This window comes from Impatiens glandulifera, chromosome 9 (genome assembly GCF_907164915.1).
Source record: "Impatiens glandulifera chromosome 9, dImpGla2.1, whole genome shotgun sequence".
NCBI classification, from domain to species: Eukaryota; Viridiplantae; Streptophyta; class Magnoliopsida; order Ericales; family Balsaminaceae; genus Impatiens; species Impatiens glandulifera.
Window position 1 is genome coordinate 19,224,528 of NC_061870.1, and position 23,622 is coordinate 19,248,149.

At 33.4% G+C, this 23,622-nt stretch overlaps 2 protein-coding genes across 4 annotated transcripts; one reads left to right on the forward strand and one right to left on the reverse strand.

Annotated features, from left to right (window-relative positions):
* The first annotated feature begins 7,636 nt into the window (after nt 1-7,636).
* On the forward strand, nt 7,637-9,557 carry LOC124913830 (malate dehydrogenase, mitochondrial-like). The gene is made up of 6 exons (XM_047454257.1): nt 7,637-7,996; nt 8,088-8,261; nt 8,341-8,509; nt 8,784-8,970; nt 9,049-9,166; nt 9,241-9,557. Exons 1-6 carry the CDS (start codon nt 7,715-7,717, stop codon nt 9,379-9,381), a joined length of 1,071 nt encoding a protein of 356 aa, XP_047310213.1. The 5' UTR covers nt 7,637-7,714; the 3' UTR covers nt 9,382-9,557.
* Nucleotides 9,558-9,611: 54 nt separating this feature from the next.
* On the reverse strand, nt 9,612-13,035 carry LOC124913829 (transcription factor GTE4-like). Of its 3 annotated transcripts, none has more exons than XM_047454256.1 (5): nt 10,845-13,035; nt 10,718-10,763; nt 10,245-10,337; nt 10,071-10,147; nt 9,612-9,931 (listed from the first exon to the last, which is right to left on the reverse strand). In XM_047454256.1, exons 1-4 carry the CDS (start codon nt 12,645-12,647, stop codon nt 10,086-10,088), a joined length of 2,004 nt encoding a protein of 667 aa, XP_047310212.1. In that variant the 5' UTR covers nt 12,648-13,035; the 3' UTR covers nt 9,612-9,931; nt 10,071-10,085. The 3 variants fall into 3 exon arrangements, with proteins under 3 accessions (XP_047310212.1, XP_047310211.1, XP_047310210.1); XM_047454255.1 differs by having other exon boundaries at nt 9,612-9,924; nt 10,245-10,340; XM_047454254.1 differs by having other exon boundaries at nt 10,245-10,340.
* Between the last annotated feature and the right edge of the window lie 10,587 nt (nt 13,036-23,622).

A 23,622-nucleotide genomic window follows, 5' to 3' on the forward strand; every position in this document is an offset into this window, starting at 1 on the left:
GGGTGAACCGCTTGGGTTAGGTGAAGGTGGAGGTGATGAAGAGGGTGATGTGGTTTCAGGTGGACTAGTGTGTTCAGGTGGACTAGGGATAATAGATGTGATAGGTAATAAAGAATGAAGATTTGTTGTTGGTGATGTATATATAGGTTGTGGGTTTTGTGGGGAAGAGGATGAGTTGTAAGGAAATGTGGTTTCATAAAAAATGACATGGCGTGAAATAAACATGCGTCCCGTGGGGATGTGAAAACATCGATAGCCTTTATGTGAGAGACTATAGCCCAAAAATAAGCACTTTTGGGATCGAAAGTCAAGTTTGTGCTTGTTGTAAGCTCGAATAAGAGGATAACAATGGAATCCAAAAGTGCGCAAAAAGTTGTAATTGGGAGTTTGATTGAACAATACTTCATAGGGAGATCGATTACCCAAGACAGGAGTAGGTAATCGATTGATAAGATAGGTACCTATGGAGAAGGCTTCATCCCAAAAATAAGAGGGCATAGATGCATGAGCAAGTAGAGTAAGAGATGTTTCAGTAAGATGACGAATTTTCCGCTCGACTTCCCCATTTTGCTCGCTTGTATGAGGGCATGAGATTCTATGATGTATACCATTAAGAGAGGTAATATGTCCAAAGGTACGTTATTCGCCTCTCCCATCAGTTTGTAGAGTTTTTAGCTTTTTACTGAACTGGTTTTCAACTAATGCTTTAAATTGAATAAATACTGTTAACACATCAGATTTGCGTTTGAGCGGATAGAGCCAAGTAAATTGACTATAATAATCAATAAAAATAACAAAGTACCGAAAACCATTAGAGGAAAAAATTGGAGCAAGTCCCCAAACATCTGAGTGAATAAGCTCTAAAGGTGCAGAAGAGCACGTTTTGGATGATACAAAAGGAAGTTTATGAGCTTTCCCAAATTGACAAGCATCACAAAATTCAGTATGCATATTACCCAACAAAGGTAACTTAAAATGAGACATAACATAAATAGAAGTTGCAGGAGACGGATGACCCAATCGAGAGTGCCAAACTGATGCAGTTGATCGGGAACTAATAAATGCTTGTTTGGGTGCACTCTTTGGACTGAGTTGTCGATATAATCCATTATGCAAGATTCCTCGAAGAATTTCCTTCTTCGTGACCTGATCCTTCACAACACAAAAGGTTGGATAAAATTCAAAGAATACATTATTGTCGGCTGTAAATCGAGCCACACTAAACAAGTTCTTCGTAATCATGGGAACATGCAAAATAATTTTAAGATGCAAAGATCTGTGTGTACCAGTAAATGACGAATGTCCAATATTAGAAATATTTAGCCCATTTCCATTCCCAACTAGAATTTGTTGCTCACCATTGTAAGGAGAATGAATGGAGAGATTGTCCAAGTTAGTGGTCAAATGATCAGTTGCTCTAGAATCAGGGTACCAAGCTGAGTCAGATACAATAGATGGAGTTGCCATCATAGTTGCCGATGAGGAAGATGAACAAAAATTCTGGTTGAATCTGCGTCGACAAGTTCCTACAGAATATCCTGGAATATTACAAAGTTGACAAATTAAACTAGAACGACACATATTAGAGAGATGTCCAAAACGACCAAATGTCTGACATTTAGGCCTATTTGATTTTGAGGACCACGATAAGGACGATGAGGGCGATATGGGCCAGTCCTTAAATTAAAGAAATTTGATGGCTAGTCTAAAATAGAAGATGTATTAGAGGCACTCTGTTGTGAGTGAAAAGAGCCACCTGGTGTCGATGGACGAGTAACAGATCCAAAATAGGGAGAAAATACACCTTTATCCGTATGATTCGTAGTCGCTGAAGTTCCGTGACGGCTATATACAACATTAGCAGTTGGCGAGTTGGCATAGAGAGACTCAAGTGAGAAGTAATCTAGAAAGATCGTCGACATTAATAGAATCTGTACGTGTAGTAACTGCGATTAGAAGGGATTCATACTCGGGTCCAAGGCCGCCAAGAACGTAGAGAATAAGATCTTCGTCTGCAACTTTCTGCCCGGCAACCGCAAGGTTATCAGTTATAACCTTGATAGCTTGGAGATAAGACTCCATGGATGATTCTCCTTTTTTGATAGTTTGAAGTTGAAGACGGAGCTGCATTAGTCTAGCTTTGGATTGAGTAGCGAAACGTCGCTCAAGTGTTTCCCAGAGGTATTGAGATGAAATACAGTTTTCACCTGCGACCTGTGCAAACACTGATTCAGATAGTGTTCCGAGGAGCCAGCTTAACAAACGTTGATCTTGTTGTTCCCAGGCCTGAAGCTCAGTGGAAGTCGATGCTTCTGCGGTTTTAATAGGAGCTGGGAGATCTTCATTGACAAATCCAAAGAATCCGTACCCTTTTAGAGCAGGTACAACTTGAGAACGCCAGAGAACAAAGTTCTTTTGGTCGAGTTTGATAATAGATGTATGTTGAAGAGAGTATGCATTATTTTGAGCCATTTGAGAAGGGGATCGATGTAAGAGGGGTTTTCCTGTTGATTGCTCTGATACCAAGTTAGAGAAGATAGAATAATGATAGAAGGGAGATTATATTTTCTATGTATTTGATATTACATCAACACTATTTATATACATTATATGAAAGATTAAAAGAATAAATGACAACACTAATGATATATAATTGGCAGACCCTTGGTCCCTTGGGAATGAATGTAAAAGGCATCCTTATCTTTAATAGCTCCATATCTTTATTTTTAATAGCTCCATATCTTTAATATGAGTTATCTATTATAGTTATTAAAAGATTTTGTAATAATGTGTATTTTGGTTTTAGTTAAGCATTTATATTATTTTTTTAATCTTTTTATTTTAGTGCCTGCCTAGAAATGACCTAATTGGCCTTAACCTGTGACTACCACAAATATAAACATGTATGAATCAATAAAATTAATAAGCTTAAACTGGAGGAAAAAAGTATGAACATGATAATCTTAGGTCTAACATATATTTATAAGCCTTATTTTAAATCTAATTTAACCCTGAAATAATTTAAGTGGTTAGATATTATTTTAACTTCGATCATAAATTTTTAAAAGTTTTGAGTTAACAATTTTATTTTAAAATATTAATTTACAAGTTCATTGTACAAGATTAATTATTAAGAATAAACATTCAAATGGATTCAAACAGCCCAATGTTTTTAAGATTTAATTGTTATATTAATTTTAATAAAAAAATCCCCTGTTTTATTAGTGTTTCGTCATTTTTATTTTAATAAAAACAACTCTAATTTCAATTAGGGTTTCCTAATTTTTATTTTAATGAAATGCCCTAATTTTAATTATTGTTTCAAAATGGTCATTTTTATTTTAATAAAAACATCCCAAATTTTAAGTAGATTTTAGAATTTTAATTTTAGTTAGGGTTTCATCATTTATTTTTTTATAAAAATATCCCTCTAATTTCAAGTAAGTTTCTGAATTTTCATTTTAATAAAATGTCCCTAATTTTAATTAGAGTTTTAGAATAGTTATTTTTATTTTAATAAAAACATCCCTAATTTTAAGTATGGTTTCAAAATTATTATTTTTATTTTTAATGAAAATGCCCCTATTTTTATTTAAGGTTTTAAAATTGTCATTTTTATTTTAATAAAAATATTTATACTTTCAAGTAGGGTGTTTCAGAATAATAATTTTAGTTTTAATGAAAATAGCTATAATTTTAATTAGGCTTGTCGTGAACACAACATCTATCACGATAGAATGTCTTCATCTATAATCCTCCTCCTTCACTTTTGAATGCGTGCTCATGTTCTGATTTGTCTTTTGAATTCCCGTTTCTTGTCTCCCTGGGAATTAAATGATTTGTTGAAGATCTCATCCTGTTACACCCCCAAATTAGTAACTCTTGAAAGAAGTGATATTCGCAATAGTCATAGAAAGTCTATAAGTATTATTTAAAGGCATCAAGATCATGCCAATCCACTTCTCTTCACTAGGAAAATTGACCACAATTGTGGCCAAATGTTTCAATCTATCCATGAATACCCCGAACTTTTTGTTCGCTTCTTGTCTCAGATCTTCTAGCTACTTGACACCGGGAATATCATCTAATAATGTGAGAACCTCTAGTTGATCAATAAGTTGTTGGACCATGGCTTATAGTTTCTCCATTCTGATTTCAGATGCCATTGATGCATAACCCAAATCCTAATTGTTTATTGTCTAAACTAGGCTTGACATCCCCTCTTCTAGCCTAGCGACAACAAGAGGTGGATATCCCCATGCCTCCATGAAGTCTTGGGTTCGAGCCCGTCGGGCGGCAAGTTCTGCGCCTGGTTAAATGGTTAAGTGTGTTTGCGGGCTATGTGCTTAACCCGCGGGGAATTAATCGCACTCCATAGGAGCAGCGGAACCCAACGTTTTCAAAAAAAAAAAAAAAACTAGGCTTGACTTTTCAAATTTGTCACCTTAAAAATAAGTAATGACTATCAACTCTTCATCTTCAATAATCAAACTCGACGGATCTCTCCCGTCTATCAAACCGGCTAGAATGAACATTCTTATCCATAAGGTCCTAAATTGCAATTTTCAACGGAATGTACTAGTTGGTCTCGTGTGCTTTAGTCCAGTGATACTTACACTAGTCGTCGAAAACCTTCCTGAGATTGGCCTATCCGAGTTCGGGGGTCAAGACATGGATTATATTATTTTGTATCAAATTCTCAAAGGCTTGAGATAGTGACATGCCTAGGTCATTGAATTTATTGAGTGTCTTAGGTGCGAACATGGTAGCTTCTTTAGATGGAGGGGATAAGCTGGTTGGCGGATAGTAGATGATCCATAAAAGCGTTTAAACCTGGTATTCATGATGTCGAGTGCGTCTACATCCCACACATTATCGATATAGTTTACATCTACCTTTTATTTCTTTTGATTGAAACAAGGTTTCCTTGGTAAGATGACTTTCCTTTTACGACTTCTTTCTTGAGTGCGTCATCGTAACCAATTCTATAAGTGATCAAATCATCAGGAAAGTATACTTGTTAACCGACATGACTTTGGTGTACGCTACATTTATATTAGCGTAGATCATGTCTACTTGGGTTTGTTCGTTTAACATTTCATCGATTAATGAGACCACGATCTTCCACCTGTGACATATGATTCAAAAGTTTCACTTGGACCCTACTTAATATTACTAAGTTTTCTCTTAGACTTGTCCACCTTTTATAACATATCGAATCGACTTATGAAGAATTTGGATAACTCTTCAATAGTCTAGTATTGGGCTATGTTATAGCACAATTATCACTCAAGTGCCACTTCTTCAAGATATCGGGGGAATAACTGCAATATTGTGGACTCCATGAGTTACAACTACATAATGTTTGTCAAGTAATGTTCATAAACACAATCATATCCTTATTCCCAGCGTACTTGGTCAGATATGGTAATTTTTGTCCTTAACGACCACGACTCTCTTCGCTACCTCCAGTCTATACTTCCAGTTGTCTGCTCCGTATGTTGACCTTCCACTAGTTAAAGAGTCGATATGTGCCATCATTTCGATATGAGAAGCCCTTAGTTGTGCGAGCTCATCATTCTGACTTGCTAGTTGTATTGGTGGTGCCGGGATAGGTGGATAGATTTCAATCCGCCTTTAGGGTTTGTTCAGTTTGACCCCGTGTTCCAACTTTGAGGCATATTGAGTACTACCGGTTCTTTCTTTTATGTTTCTTCAATCGTGAATTTCTTTCCCTCTTAGATATGTTGTAGCCTTAGTATCTTTAGAGCGGATTTTCGAGCTTCGTCGTCGTTTGAGGCATACCATGACTCCACTGACATTTTTTGTGTGGTGTGTGAACAACTGAGGTGGTAGGTTTAGGAGAGTTAGTTGGTTGGCTAGTGGCCCCAAACAAGGTTTGTTTGGCTAAGGGTGGATTCAATAGTTGCTTCATGCAGTCAAGTAACAATGACATCATCTCATGCAAATCTTGAATTTGGGTTCTAGAGATAGTGTTTGAAACAATTGGCTCTTCAACCCTTGGTTTGAGCGGAATAGTGAGTGGCGTGGACTGTGATGTTGGCTCTCCTTATACATTTTACATATGAAATGACCGGTTTTAGGATCTTATGATTGGCCCGTGGGGAAAATATTTAGTATGTGGAGTCATCAAAACAAATAAGTCAACATAGAAAGTAATATGGACAATTTGGTCTCACCCTTATGAACATATGTGTCCTAAACGTAATAGACGCCAAATTTTCAATTCGTCTTTTTATTTGAGAAATTGAGTGTTTTATTTTGCTATGAGATAAAAGTCACAATAACAAACATTCACTCATATAAAAAGAAAATTTACATAAGAAACGACAAAACAAAATCTAATTTCAGTCCTTTGTCATTCATCTGTTCCTTCATCTTTTGCTCTGGCATACTTTTGCGTTGCTTCCATCAGATAATTAGTCTTCTTGAGAGGGCTTTCTTATCTCGTGGCTGAACTTTTCGAACCTCACATCAACGTGACTAACGATCTATTATCTAACGTGGTCTAAGTAACAAAGACAAGCATTGCGTTTTCCCTTTTTATTTTCAAACGAATTTTAGAACATATTTTTGGATGCCTATATATATAACTCGTTCAGTCAAACTAGTCCAAAATTTTGACAAAATATTAAAAAAATATTTTAGAGTTATTTCATTTTTCAACCAAATCTTAGACTAGCTTGACCAACAAAATAGTTTGCAATAACAAATTATGATTTATATATATTTTTAAAATAAAAAAAACTTATCTAGACGTATATACTTGTACAACTAGTTTAGTTAGACATATAAACTAATAAAAATTTATTTAAACGTAAGTACTATTAAAAATTGACTAATCTGGCCTCTATTAGTAACTATTGTTAATTTTTTTTTAAAATTTTTAAAATTTATTAATTAAATATTCATTTTTTCTTTCTCTTTCTTTATTAATTAATTAATTAATTAATCTGTTTTTAATATTTTTATTAATTCATTCATTCATTTATCTTTATTCCTATTCTTTCTTTTATTATTTTTTTAATTCTATATCAATAAATATTATTTTAAAACTAGTTGGTGTACAAAGTAGTTCAATGTTTTATACTATAATATTTTCATGTTTTGTTCAAGTATTTTTATTAAATAATTATTTGTATAATTTTTTCATTTTCCGTGGAAATTATTTTTACATAAATTGAATATAGATTATGTATTTCGTCATATTTATGCAAATTAGAGTAAAAATCAAAGAGGAGGACAAATGAATTTTAAAGATAAATGACTTAATTAATTAATAGAAAAAAGAATAAATAAAAAAAATAGTAAAAAGAGATAAATAAATAAATTAATTAATAAAAAAGGAGAAAAAAAGAATGAATATTAAATTAATAAATATTAAAAATTTTAAAAAAAATTAACCATAATTACTTTAAGATGAGTTAAATGAGTTTTTTTTCCTTTTTAAAATTATATACTCATCTATGTAATTAAAACTACTAATTAATAAATACAACTAATCCCATTTGAAAATTAGGTGAAAAAGGCCGACCGGAAACATTATAAAAAAACCGGCCGGAAGCATAGGGATTGACGACAAAAGATAATATAAATAGCTTTTTCCACAGCAAACTTCAGCCTGCTGCTTCAGTTTCTCAGTCATCCCTGTTTCTCTCTATAGATCCTTCTTTCTACAGATCCAGAAACAAGGATGAACTCCGCAGTGTTGTTGAGATCTATCAAATCTTCCCTTAAACATGGTTCTTCTTCTTCATCATCATCATCATCATCGTCTCATTTCCTCTGCCGTTCTTACTCGTCGGAGCCTCACCCAGAGCGCAAGGTCGCCGTTTTAGGAGCCGCCGGCGGAATTGGGCAGCCACTCGCCCTCTTAATGAAACTAAACCCCCTTGTCTCCAAGCTCGCTCTTTACGATATCGCCGGAACCCCTGGTGTTGCTGCCGACATCAGCCACATCAACACCAGATCTGAGGTTCTTTAACTTCATCCCCAGGCAGCCATCTTTCATCAAAATAACCAAAATCTCTTGATTATATCTTCCTCTCTCGATCTGTTACATGCAGGTAAAAGGGTACATGGGAGAGGATCAGCTTAGGGAAGCACTAGAAGGATCTGATGTAGTTGTTATTCCAGCTGGTGTGCCGAGAAAACCTGGAATGACTCGAGATGATCTGTTCAATATCAATGCAGGAATTGTTAAAACTCTGTGTACTGCTATTGCAAAGTACTGCCCGAATGTGAGTGTAGAGATTTGTCAGATATAGTAATAATAATAACTTGTTTTGAAGGGTAAATCTTGATTTGTGTTATTTTCAGGCTATTGTGAATATGATTAGCAATCCTGTTAATTCTACTGTCCCCATTGCTGCTGAGATCTTCAAGAAAGCGGGTACATATGATGAGAAGAAACTGTTTGGTGTGACTACTTTGGATGTAGTCAGAGCTAAGACCTTCTATGCAGGGAAGGCTAAGCTCCCTGTGCATGGTAAGGAATTGTTGTTTATAAAATTATCATTCATTCTAGTGAACTTTTATAATCATGGTAATAATAATCATGGAAAGTCTAGAAATATATGTAACCAGTTGGGATGTGATATGATTGCATCGCGCCATATGTAAGGACACGATCTGGTTGGAAAGATTGAGTTAGTCAGTTTGATTTCGAAGAGATCCCTTGCATATGATGCAAAAGGGTCGTGTTCTATCATATGGTCTATTTTAGCCGACCAAATATCTGAGATATGATTTTGCTGTTTCAGGGGTTATTGTACCAGTTGTCGGTGGCCATGCTGGGATAACAATTCTCCCACTATTTTCACAGGCGACATCTGCAGCTAACAATTTGTCAGAAGAAGACATCATTGCTCTTACAAAGAGAACACAAGATGGAGGCACTGAGGTTGTAGAAGCCAAGGCTGGAAAGGGTTCCGCCACACTCTCGATGGCGTAAGTATTATAATCCAATTCAGTTGGTCAGTTGTTTGGTTTTGGTATAATGTATGTGCATTTTGATTTTGTATGCAGTTATGCTGGAGCTACTTTTGCAGATGCATGCTTAAAGGGTCTTAATGGAGTTCCGGACATTGTAGAATGTTCATTTGTGCAGTCAAGCATAACCGAGCTTCCATTCTTTGCTTCTAAGGTAATGATGACAAAGGTTTTTGAGTTCATCGAGACAAAAAACATTAATATACTGAAAAACAACTTGGTTTGCAGGTGAGATTAGGTAAGAATGGCATAGAGGAAGTTCTAGGGTTGGGCGATTTAACCGACTTCGAGAAACTAGGATTGGAGAGCCTCCTACCAGAACTCAAGTCTTCTATTGAGAAAGGGATCAAGTTTGCCCATCAGGACTGAGAGACTTGTTTTCTCAGGAAGACCGACGCTATTTTGTAGCATTAGCGCGACACTTTTTCTTCTTTAATGTTTGTTGAGCAGTTGGTTGAGCTATATTCTCAACCACAGAATGTTTCCCTTTTAAAATTATGCTAAGAAAAATAACACCAATTATTGCAAGCCAAGACCTTGCTTGATGTGGATTATTTGAGATGAATTCTAAATAAACTCATAAATTTATAACCTACATCAATCAAACTAAACAAAGATTTTTTAAACAAGATTCCAGATGTGAGAATATATACAAGATTTATATCTTAAAGGGTGGTTCTACAGCTGCCCTATCATTACCTACCCACCCTTTTCTCTTCAACACAGAAGAACAAAAAGAAACATTAGGCAAAAATGACTGAGTTTTTCTATAAAATACAGTTCTGAAATATGGGCATCCTCATTCATTACCTAATAGAGAACCAGTGCATAAATATCAAGAGGATTTTCGATTTTCTAGTCTTGACACACCTTCACCCTTTCTCATCAGCAAGAAGAACCACATGTCTCAAGCTGCATTCTTTGCAAGGAAAACAATATCAGTTGAAGAACAATCTGCACATCTTAAGACAATACTAATATACTATGACTTGAAATAAATCTTTTAGTCTTTTTATTTCACTTATTTTTACAAATTCCAGAAAAAGAACATTCATTACCTTAGTCTACCATTCTCAATTTCTAGGCGCCTTCCTATCATATGAACCATTGGCAGAAGAACTAGCAGTGTCCGAGTCTGCACATGCAATAAATTTAAGTAAAGTTACTGAAAAAGCAAATCCACGACGATTCAAAGGCAAATAGTTTCACCACAACAAAGAAATATTGCTCACCACTTGAAGAAGAACTGGAGTCACTGGTTGAACTACTTGACCCACTACTTAAATCTCCTTGTGCATCACTTTGCAAGTGAGGAGCACCAGTTTCTGCTTCAAGGACAATTCAACGTATTAATGTCTTTGGAAAGGTGCAATGTTTGTTTCGGGCAGAATTGGAATTAGAATTGAGGATCTAATTTCAAACCTTTTGTTTGTTTGATAACTTAAAATAAATAATTAAAACTATAATTCCAATGGAAATTGAATCTGTGTGATTTTTTTAAGTTTCAATTTCAGAAATGCAATTATATTGTTTCTCCAAACATAAGAACTAGATTGTAATTCAATTCCATTTGTTATAAAATTGAATTCTAATTCTAATTATACACATCCAAACATAGCCTTAAAAGAAAGGGAGAAAACAATATGTAATGAAGATAAAACATAGTTCTATTATTAGTCTTTTCATGTTTTTCCTAAGATCTTACCAATATTTGCTTCTTTTTCTGTCTCCAAAACAGCTCGTGGAGAAACCTGAGAGCACAAATTATTCAATAGTATATTAGCAAGCTGCCTCTAATTAAAAATTAAAGACATACAATTCAAAAGCCTTACCCTTCCAGAAACACCAGATACAGTAGTAGCCTTAGCTAGAAGAGCTAGTTCAGCCTTTCTTTTGTGCTTGCTCAAAGTTTTCTTGTAATTAGTCACAAACCTATCAAGTTCCCACAATGTCTCCGCATCAACACAATCGATGTCAACCTCAATCTCATCGTCATGTTGGCTCAAGTTCGAATTTCTTTTCTTGATAATCTGCACTATGCTGTCCAATTTATCAATAGGTAAACTCTGAAGCTTTGTACTTAACTTCTGCTTTTCGTCATATGTCATATCTCTCTTATTAGGGTCCTTCGCTTTGGGTTTTTTCGGAGCAGGAGACTTGCCCATTGAATTGCTGTGTTTTAGGAAAGCTATGGGTTCTATACCATCGAATGGTGGCGGAGGGGGCTGCACCTTTTTTGATGTAGGGGTTAGGATTTCCATTTCCTGGACAAGTTGATACCTCCAAGAAAAGTTATATTCAGCCTCTATATCTGAGTATTTCTCTTCAAAGATCTTCAACAATTCCTCTGTCATGAGATGGACATCTTGTCCCTTTGGATTATACGTCATGGCATTGCTGAAGGTGAGTCTTACATCTTCGGCAAATTCTCTAGGAGTTTTGTACAAGTTACTGGCTAGCTGATTCTTGACTGTACCCAAATCCATTGGGTTCGTAATGATATCGTGATAGTCATGTAGCCCAAGTGATTCTGCATCAACAGGCTTCTCAAACACCCAACCGTACTTGTGCTTCAGTAACCTAGCCACCAAGTGACTGCAACTCTTTAGTGCTTGATTGGTATTTTTGTCCACACCAAATCCCTTTTGCCTATTATGTTTCTTCCCTCTGCTAGACTTTGACTTCTTGTTACTTTCAGACGGTAATCTATCCTTAGCAAGAAGGAACTCTGAGTTAAGGTAATATTGATTAACCTTTGGAGTTCTCTTCTCTTTTTCAACAAATTCACTAGTGATATGACTATTTTCCATCACAGAAATACTTAACTGCCTAAATGGTCTAGAATCAGAATCATGATGATGCACTGATCCCACCTCCGAATGGACCCTAACTAAACTCCTCTGAGGAGGAGGGCGATAATAATCTATAGTAGCATCATCAGTAGAAGAACCACTTACCTGAATCTCTTTCTCATCAAGCCGCTTGACTATATTCCTCACCTGATCAAGTTCTCTTAACAGTTTCCTCCTCAGCTCCTGAATGTGACACTTTGGTACGTTTGCTCCCAAATTAATTCTCACTAAGTTCTCAACTCTTGAAACAATAGGTCTATTACAGCCATTTCTTTCGGTAAGTCGTTCGCAGCTTCCATTGGGAACATGAACTTGTGCTGATTGATTATGGCTAGAGGAATCATCAGACACAACATGCAGTGGTGAAAGACTTCTCTGCTGCTGCTGGGATGAGTTGGCTTCCTCTGTAGCAACAGTCTCCAGGAGCTCATGCGAAAAATGATCATCAAAGTTGTTGTCCTTATTACCATCTTTCTGGTTGTTCATATGGGGCGAAGTAATAAGAACAGTGACGGTGGAAGATACATTCGTATCGCCACAGCTAATGGCATCTGGAATCATGGTGTCATTCACAGTTTCAACAGCAGTGATGGCTGCAGTGCTGTCAGTAGTGATGTCCACTGCAGGAAAGGCCAGTTTTTCATTAGGGACGGTGGTGAGGATATTCTTAAGCCCTCCACCTCCACCTCCTCTGAGATGTCTTCTAGTATAAACCTTGGTAGCGCCCCCCCATCTATGCTTCTCTCTCAACTCATCGGCACCTAATAATGCCCTAGAAGCCATATATGAAAAGACGCTCCCAAATAAAAAAAAGAAAACCCTAACCCGAAGATCAAACTGAAATGCAAATTAGCTCGGACAGATAATACAAATCCTATAGAATTCACAGTTCATCCGAATAAAACATCAGTAAATTCGTCCGATGAGAGTCTGCCAAGTCATTTCCCAGTCTCTAGGGACCGAGAAACCAAAAAACGAACTACGAACGAGATTCTTAATATCCAATAGAGACGAAGGATCATGGGAGATAGAGATTACCGAACAACAATCGATGGTCGGAAAATTCAAATCTATGTAGAAATTAGGTTTTCGATTTCCAGAGAACAAACCCTAACTTTGAACACCATACATACATACATACATCAAACTTTCGATCCGCACTCCTCTCCCGCTCTTCAACTTCCTTTCTCTCTCTCTACACTTAAAGAGCGTTACAATTTTTAATCTCACGCGCCCGTGGACTTCAAATCGGAAGGCGGGTAATTGCCACGTCAGATTTTCTTGCTCATTACACGCGCTTTAAATATCAGATTAATGATACACTTTAGAATAAAAGGTCAAATTTACCCTTCGATTTGAGTAAGATTTTCATATATATCCTCGCAGTTATCAAAATTAATTCAAAAACTAAACATGTAACGGTTAGTTTTTCCGTTACATTTTTTTTTTCTTTCTTAAAGTCAAGAAACTAGATCACTTCGAATTCCTTATTAGAGAGAATTCAAACTTATATAAAAAAACAATTAGCAAAAAAAGATGTTGCAACACAATAAAGTAAATTTAGCAAAAAGATGTGCTCTTAAAATTAAGTAAATTTATATTTTTTTCAAGTTATTAAAAGTGAAAAAATTGATAGTCAACTAGGTTCATAGTAAAAAAAATCAAATCAAAGGAAAGGAAACCCTATCAAATACATAAGATTATAGATTACAATACTAGGGTGAAAGGCCACGAATTGGAATACATGATTCCGCTAGTTCATGTTTCCTCTCCTATACGATAATGCAAAAATTTTCTCTCTCAACCTTAATGAAGATTTTTCCTTCATAGTACTGAAAGTTAATGTTGTGGTGATACTAACATATCTTCTCTCCCTCCCCTTCAAGGCTTATACCTGTTGCAGTTGATTTGGTTCGATTCTTTTTATATGAATGAGTCTCTTATCAAGTGAATTAAAATTGTTATTCTATGCTAAATTGAATATATGTAATAAATCGTCTCTTTCTCTTTTTTATATCTTTTTTATATGTAGGAAAACAGTTGAAAAACATTCTTTGTGATTTCTTCAATGACTTTTTTAACATAGGAGATAGCCATATTTTTTTCCACAACTCAGATATAAGTTAGTGTTTATTTTGTTAGACGCGACATCTTATTTAATTTAGATCAAATTTTATATCTGAATTCTTTTGATCCAAATAGTTTTCTTAATATTCGGCAAAAGTTGTTTGCTACTCATATCATCCGATTGTGTTAATAATATTTTCTCAAGTTCGTGTCTGTAAATGAGACGAAATTATCAAATTTGAAATTATTTTTCATGTTTTCAATAATAGGTTATTTATTTGATCTTTAATATGGACACCTTCTTACATGTATCCTCCTATTATTTGTACAAGCTTCTTATTACTTCAGTCATATATATAGATGATCAATTATCATTTGACATGACATTTTTCGGCGTTGGTTATCAACCCTTGACTAAGGATAATTTTAACTATCGCTCTTAATATTTGGTAGAGATTCTTCAGATGCAATTTCATTGGTTCATTCAGTTTGTTCTACTTCAGCACTAATCGTTTATAGGAACTCAATGAGTTCGTTCTTAGAGTGATCCTCAACAAATTGCATATAAATTGCATGATTGTTGGATGTTGTTTATTGTAAATTTTAATTTTGTAAATTGTTATTACAATTTAATATATATATATATATATATATATATATATATATATATATATATATCATCAATTTTATGTAGTGATTTGGTAGGTTTTATTTTGTATTATTTATAGTTAATTTTTTATATATAACTCTCAATTGATTTAATAAGAATTAATTTCTTATAAAAAAATATTATAATAGTAGAATTTGAAATCAAATAAAAAGAAAAATATGAACAATAAACCAAAATGAAACAAAAAAAAGTATTAATTTTATTTATTTTGTTGAATAAAATAAAAACTATGTTCACATTTTTTATAAACATATATAAAGAAGAGTATGATTCAGTAAGCAAATCTATACATTTTTAATTTCTTCACTATGTTAATATTGATTTGTGGACAACTGAAAGAATGATTATTACCATAAATTTATTTTTATACAGACAGTGATACAAAAGGGAGGTTAATGATAATGAGAATATAACAAGACTAAATTTAAGAAAATTAGAAGAGAAATTTTAAATTATGTGGTTGGAGATGGTTAGAACTTTCTTTATTTTGGGATGATACTATCTATATGCTTCGAAGTATGAATAAATAAAATACGATAATAAAACAAGATTACGGGAAAAGGAGGAAACATTTTATTAGGTTAAAACTTAGAGAAAGAAAATAATAATGGTAAATATTTTATGTGTATAAAACTCTAACCAAAACAGGTCGCATAATTGGGCTTAATGTGCCAAATATCAATTTATTATAATTTTATTTTATTGCACCGCGAGTCTAGGCTCAAGCTTTGGTCAAAACTCATCTTAGTCACTATAATTTAACAATCTACACATTGATACAGATTTAATATGTCAAAAGAAAATTTAATCTTTAAAATATAGAAATCATAATAGTCTCCATCTCCTCCAAAAGCCCATACTGAACAACCAAGATCAACCAAGAGCAGTGCTCAAACTTAACAAATGGGAGCGCAATTATCATCGTATCAACATATTATCAACAATACTGATTTTTCTAACATCCATATCACCACGAGCAATAACATAATGTGCAAAATGATATTGTACATCAATGTGCTTAGTTCTTTCATAAACATATGATATTTTGTCATAAAAATAACACTTTGACTATCATAGACTATCGTAATCTATAAAACCTTCTTAAGTTCACCAAATAAGCCTTTTAGTCAAATAACTTCTTTACAAGATTATGTAATGGTCATGTATTATGCATATATATTAGATAACGCGACTGTACTCTATAGAGAAGCTTTCCAACTAATCGTACAACCGTCAATACATAAAACAAAACATATAATCAATATTTTTCTGTTAAGATCGTCAACATAATGAGAGTCGACATAACCGATAACTCCATCTCTAGTTCTTCAAAGCTATAGGTGAACATCTGTTGAACTTTTCAAATAACGTAAGATCCATTGAACTACTTTCAAATACCTTTTACCTAGATTTTCCAGATATCTGCTAATTGCACATACTGAATATATTAAATCTGGTCAAATACAAACTATTGAATACACAAGTGACCTAACTACACTGGAATATGAAACTCGTGACATATAGTCGATATCCTCGTTCACTAAGGTGACATGTTAGAAGAGAGTTTAAATTAAGTTGTTAACGGGAACTCATGAAACTAGTATCATTCATATTGAACCGACTAAGGGCTATCTCAATATACCCTTTCTGACTTATGTATAATTTTCTAGCTGCCCTATCTCTAGAAATCTCTATTCCGGGTATTTTTTTCAGCTCATAAATCATTCATATCAAACTATCTACCAAGTTGTATATTTACCTTCTTTATTTTTTTCTAATCATTATCCGCTATAAACATATCATCAACACACACACACACATATATATATATATATATATATATATATATATATATATATATATATATATATATATATATATATATATATATATATATATATATATATATATATATATATATATATATATATATATATATATGAGGAGATAAACAAACGAGCTATCGTCACTAATTTTAAAATAGACACAACTATCAAAATCACTTCTATTGAAGTCATGAGTGATCATATTAGAATCAAATCTTTTATACCACAACTTTGACAATTGTTTTAAATCATAGATAGATTTCTTCGAATACCATACACAATCTTCATGTCCTAAGACTATAAATTATTCAGATTGATGCATATAGATGTCCTCATTTAGATCCCCATGTAGAAATGTAGTATTCACATATAAATACTCAAACCCATATTATGCATCGCCACGATGTCAAGTAATGCTCGAATCAAAAAATGTTTTACAACTGGAGAAAATACGTTAGTAAAATCAATCCTCAGAATTTGATTGTAACATTTCACAACTAGTCTCGTTTTAAACCTTGCATCTTTAATTATAGGTGTATCTTCTTTTATTGTATACACCCACTTACAACGAATAACCTTTTTCCTACATATAATTTTACTAGGGTTCCACGTACCATTCTTAAGAATAAATTTCATCTATTCTTGCATGATAATAATCCACTTGTCAGAGTCATCTCAAGTGACTACATCAAAATATGAAGAAAATTTTCATAAGAATCAATATCTTATGCATCACTCAATCCATTAATAACCAAAACAACTTCATCGAATCTTTGAGGAGGTCTAATATCACATTTAGGCATGTCAGTAACAATATAATATTGTGGTGGTGCAGACAATGGTGAATTATCAAACAACTCTGGTGTAGTTGGTAGTAATAGTATTGTAGGTTCAAATTCTGATATGCTCTAAAACTCCACATGTGTGCTAGATTTTTATTCAATCTTAATATCAGAAGTGCTAGATTTTTATTGAACCTTATCACCATAAGTGCTAGATTCTTGCTAAATTTTATCGCAAGAAGATATAGAGAAGGTAGTATTTAACATTGGCCCGCAACACATTGAATATTTAACCATTACTTTTGTTTATGTTTCTCCTTAGGTCTGGTTTTCTGTATCTGACTAGAAATCTTTATTATATATTGTATATAATATAATATATATTATTAATCCAAATTAATGGGTGCCAAATCTGAGCTAGATAGAAAATGCATATCTTCAACCACCACACAAATTCATATACACAAAGTTTCATCGCCGATTATCTAACCTTATAGGGTTTCACACAGGAACCCTATTCTCCATATATTTTCTTTATCACAATAGAATTTTTGCTATGAAATTCAATCAAGCTAATAACGCATACAATCTTCTACCAATATACCAAAATGTTTTCCCTTATCTTTGGAAAAACTAAAACTACAACATTTTCCACCTTTTAAAATACATGGATGAATTCTCAACTATTTTAGGGCAATATAAAAAATTGGAAAAAAGTAGTATCATTTTCTTCAAACCGTCCCCAAGATCGACTACCACAACACACTTTTAAACCTGAAAAAAAGACTCCTCAATTAGAAAATTTTGGATTGCCTCTCAACATTGATATCAATGTAAAAAAATCAGCAACTAAAATTTCAACATTGATCGTATAAGTCTAAACTCAATGGCAGAAAATCATAATTTCTCTCTTTCTCTGCACCTTCACTTCTGATCAAGAATATCCTCTAAGCTATATTCTAACATACACAATGTCCTTAGCCCTCCTTCCATCATCAACTCACAAACAAATGAATCAAGATTGATAGTGGGTTTTGATTTCAATTCATAAATAAATACCAATACCACAAGAGTTGAGACTTGTTAATAATATATTATTATATTATATATTACTCTATACTTATTGTTGGGGAAAATTAAAAACAAAGTAAAGAAAAGAGTTAATTAAATAATAATTAATTAACTTAGAAATAAACGGAAATTATGAAATATTAAACAACTGAATTTTGATGATATTTTAAATATGAATGAAGCTAAGTCGTCTATTTGTTTGTGTGCAGGTGCATCAGACTATGTTAATTTAGATGTGATCTAAGTAGGCTAATAGACATGTTACGTAGTTAGACGTTGTAGTCTAACTCCATTAGACGTGGTCTAATGGGTAACGTAGTTAGACGTTGCAGTCTAACGCCATTAGACGAGGTAGTCTAATGGGATGCAAAGTTAAACGTTGACGTCTAACTCCTTCAGACAAGTTTGAAGGGATACGTAGTTAGACGTTGTAGTTTAACGAATACATAGTTAGACGTTGAAGTCTAACGCCATTAGATGTGGTAGTCTAATGGGATGTGAAGTTAGACGTTGACGTCTAACTCCTTCAAACAAGTCTGAAAGGATGCGTAGTTAGATGTTGTAGTCTAACAGATACGTAGTTAGACGTTGAAGTCTAACGTCATTAGACGAGGTAGTCTAATGGGATGCGTAGTTAAACGTTGTAGTCTAACAGATACATAGTTAAACGTTAACGACTAACTCCATTAGACTCGATAGTCTAATGTGATACGTAGTTAGACGTTGCCGTTTAACTCCATTAGACTTGGTGGTCTAATGTGATACGTAGTTAGACGTTACAGTCTAACTCCATTAGACTTGGTGGTCTAATGGAACACGCAATTAGACATTGGCGTCTAACTCCCTTAGACTTGAAAGTCTAATGGAGCACGTCTAATGCATCGCTTCAATAGTCGTTTGAAGTCAGCATACGTCTAACCACGATCAACTAGTTGTATGCTACTCTGCTCCACTCACTCATGTGTAGTTTAACAAGTCAGTTAATTGTATCTAATGAACGAACGCCACGTACACAAATGTCCTTCCAACGGTTTGTCCAGTATCGGACAATATTAGAGAGGATATTCGGCGCACTACTAGTTTGGTACGGCCACAATCCATTTGCTCAGAGTCTGTTGTACTCATGTACTATGGGCGGTTTTCCAATGGACGCTTACCACGTGTCCATGAAGAAGATTCGACTGTTGGTGTTCTTTTACTACAAATAGATGCTCAATAACAACGAATGAATCTCACCAGTTACCAATCTTACAAGCTTACTCTTGCTCTTACTAATTTCTTACATTTTTAAGTTCAAGAGAGAAAGAATCATTTACTGTCTAGCTGAGAGAATATTGTAAGTTGAACATATGTTATTCTGTTCAATAGAGAGTTAGCTAGCTCAGTAATCTGTATTTGATTCAAAATATCTAGTGAAATCCTTCCGGTTGTGGAAGAAGGGGTGACGTAGGAGGGTTTGCTCCGAACATCCATAAACAACTCCCTATGTTCTTTACTTTCTGTCATTCATCTTTCATTGGTTCAAAGCTTCAAATCCGACGAACACTTCCGCACTTGAAATTATTTCAAGAGTTCAAAGAATTTGTAAAGAATAGAAACAAATATTAATCTTTAACAAGATTAATATCAAATCGTTTGTCTTAAGATGTTATCAATAGTCAGACCCTAGTCTCTATTGTTAACACCGATCCTATCACTTATTATATTGTGATTATATTTAATAATGTAACTCATATATAAATACATATATCATCTAAAATATAAATGCACAATATTATTCTATGTATCTCTTTTTTAAATGGTATCAAAGCATAGGCTCTAGGTTTTATGGTTATTTAAGGTTTGTATATTTATTTTTTAATATTGATGTTCACATTGATTAAACTTTAATGGATAAGTCTTTTAAATTTGCATTATCTACCATTGTTGTCACATTTACTTCATTAGAGAATAATTTTCTCAAATTCTCTTTCAAAGACCTTCAATCACTTTTACAAAAACTTCAATCGGATCATGGTACTACATCTTCTCCAATCTTACCATCTTCAGTCTTATCTATCACACCAAATATTTTCACCTCATGGTTTTTTGATTCAGAATGTTGTAATCATATGACTTTTGAATCTTCTTTTCTCACACCTACTAAAAAATGTATTATTCTCCATGTTGTTTATATTGCTGATAATACCACTAGTAAAAAAGGAGTATTAGTAAGGGCGAAAGCCGAAACTGAAAGCCCCTAAAATCGTTACTAATTATATTCTATAACGACATTTATCGTCGTTACCATTCGTTACAGAAATAAACGTTACTAATACTCTTCTAATATTAGTAAGGGCTTTCAAAAACCGTTACTGAAACGCATATTAGTAACGACTACACAATCGTTACTGATATTATCATCCGTAAGGGATTTAACAAAGATAAAACCATTGCTGATAAAGTATTAGTAACGGTTTTCTTATGTTTAATACCGTTACTAATATATTAATAGTAATAGTTTTCTTATGTTTAATACTTTTACTGATATATTAATAGTAACGGTTTTCTTATGTTTAATACCATTACTGATATATTAATAGTAATGGTTTCTTCAAGCTTAATACCGTTACTAAAAAACATAATCGTTTTATTTTTATTTTTTTTTGAATATTTCATATTTTATATCTATATAAACAATAATAATCCAAAACCATTAATATAATCCAAAAACCACAATCATCAATCAATAAACCACAATCATCAATCCAAAAACCATAATTATAAATCCACAATCATCAAATCATGAATCCAAATAAACCATAAACTAACCAGAATTCAAAAACCACATATCAATACCTCAAGTGGAAGGGGCATCTGTAGTGGGATGATTCAATTCGTCGTTTATGTTATCACCTTCGATTGTGGAGGTTGCTTCTCCTGAACGCAATACAAGTTGATCCTTTCGTTTACTACACAGACTTTCCACTATCTTGTCAGGTATCTCTGAAAATCGACTTTAAAGATTTAGAATTGCAGGGGAGAGGTATTCTTTTGATGAAAATGTGTTTTCTTTTACCTCGTTTAATGTCCAATTGGTACATCAAATGGTGGAACTTCCTATAGAAAATCAAACAAACACTTAGACTGAATAATTGTGGAAAGTGGGTGTCAGGAATTCACATTTGACAGGTTTGTGAACTAACTTCAGATAGTTAATTAAACAAAATCCAGTATAAATAGAGAAAAATCCTAAATTTTCTATTCATGGGTGTGGTTTGTTTTCATATAACCATTCAGTCAAATAAAAGAGTAATATATTTAACAATCTAAAAATATAAATAGATAAATGTTACATTCTTCAATAGTCTCAAGTTGGTATATATTTATAAAAAAATCTCAGTTCATCCAAGGCAAACAATTTTGAATACAAACTAAGGATTGATTGTGGATGGGTTTGGTACAATTTTGAGTACAAAACAAATTCAATTTTGAAATTCAAAGCAATGAAGTTCAACATTCAAATTAACGAGATATTGAAATTACCTTTCCCTGGATAGAATGAGATCTTGAAATTAGCATCAAAGTTGTTAGCACACCCTTTGACTCTACGGAACACTTGTCTGCTACTGTTGGTACTCCGCTAAGTGCTGAAACACTCTATCGACATCTAGTTGATAGTCTTATATACCTTACTATCACTCAATCAGATATTACATATGGTGTCCATATTGTGAGTCAATTTATGTCATATTTTCGTACTACTTACTTATATATCGGTATTCGCATATTACGTTACATTAGAGAAACTTTATTTAATAGACTACATTTTCCCACTATTCTCCTATAGAGTTATGAACATACTCTAATGCTGACTGGGCAAGAGATTCAACTGATCGTCGATCCACTACTGGTTATTGTTTTCTTTCTTGGCACATCTCTCATTTCATGGAGAAGTAAGAAACAAATTGTTGTTTATCTGGCTACAATGGTTACTCTAAGATATGGGTGTTCCTTCATTCTCTAATACTCCTCTTTTATGTGATAATAATAGTGCAATGCAGATTGCTCATAATAATGTATTTCACGAACGTATCAAACACATCGAAATTGATTATCATGTGACATGACATCATGTCATTAATGGTACCATACAATTGATTCATATTTCTTTGCAAGCTCAGATTGTTACCAAATCTCATCCTTCTCAGCGTTTTCAAGATTTAGTCTTCAACCTCAAGTTATTCAATTCTCTTCCACCTTGAACTTGAAAAAGGGTGTTAATAATATATTATTATATTATATATTATTCTATGCTTATTAGATTGTTATTATATTTTCTATTGTAACTTAAGTATATTAAATATATACACACACAATATTATTCTATTTTTCTATACAAACCAACAGAATTTAATGGTATGCAGTTTTTATTGGCCAAACACCATAATCTCAACCTCCTCTCAAAGGTTATCGGAAATATATTCTTCACAGCCTTGAAAGGGATGATCTTCCTCCTTCATCTTGAATTGATCATCTTCAACACAAATATATGCCATAAAAATTATAAAATTCAAGTCTTTAAAAAATGCTGCAAAAGCAACCAAAGATTATTAATGAGATTTTTTGAAAGTTGAAAACAAAATCATTAATGAGATTTCTGAACAATTTCTGAAAAAATAAGATTCACAAAACCTATCTTATTTTTCTCTAATGGATTCTCTCTGGAGTTTTTTTGGCTAATAAATCTTTATCAAATTACAAGAATGTGACATCTTTGCATCACGAAGTCTTAGTCAACTTCACATACATTTATTCACTACCCTTTCTCAAAGGCAACCTACTTTGGCTCTCTTTTGGGCATTCAATTTGATTAAGATGTGAACTTGACTATTTCACTGGAAATTTTTTTCTCAAAACAATTTATCGACTTATACAAGTTGTTATTTGCCGCAATCAATATCTCCGCAATAAGAGATTCCAAAAACGCATGTGATTTTGAGGGGACTACAATCACTTATATCCAACTCTTTGAAATTCAAAACATGTTATCAAGCAAATGAGAACAATGTTATTCATCAATTCCTAAGCATTATTTTCCACCTTACTAAAGACTATTTAGACTCACTTTTCATTATCTCACATTGGGGGGTTTCTCACATTGCAAGGCAACTTTGTTAATTATAGTGAATCTATTTACACAAATCCCTTATTCTAGTTTAGCGGAACAAGAGTTAGATATATCCAACCTTCTTTAGAGGTTCTGAGTTTGAGTCCGTCAGTTGACAAGTTTTGCGTCTGGTTAAATGTTTAAGTCGAGCCGTCATGTGACAAATTCTTCGTTTAGTTAAATGTTTAAGCGT

Coding starts and splice junctions, on each gene's coding strand:
- LOC124913830 (XM_047454257.1), top strand. CDS start 7,715: ATGAACTCCGCAGTGTTGTTGAGATCTATCAAATCTTCCCTTAAACAT. Junction 7,997..8,087: donor ACATCAACACCAGATCTGAG/GTTCTTTAACTT, acceptor TGTTACATGCAG/GTAAAAGGGTACATGGGAGA. Junction 8,262..8,340: donor TTGCAAAGTACTGCCCGAAT/GTGAGTGTAGAG, acceptor TGTTATTTTCAG/GCTATTGTGAATATGATTAG.
- LOC124913829 (XM_047454255.1), bottom strand. CDS start 12,647: ATGGCTTCTAGGGCATTATTAGGTGCCGATGAGTTGAGAGAGAAGCAT. Junction 10,764..10,844: donor TATCTGGTGTTTCTGGAAGG/GTAAGGCTTTTG, acceptor TTGTGCTCTCAG/GTTTCTCCACGAGCTGTTTT. Junction 10,341..10,717: donor AGAAAAAGAAGCAAATATTG/GTAAGATCTTAG, acceptor TTGTCCTTGAAG/CAGAAACTGGTGCTCCTCAC.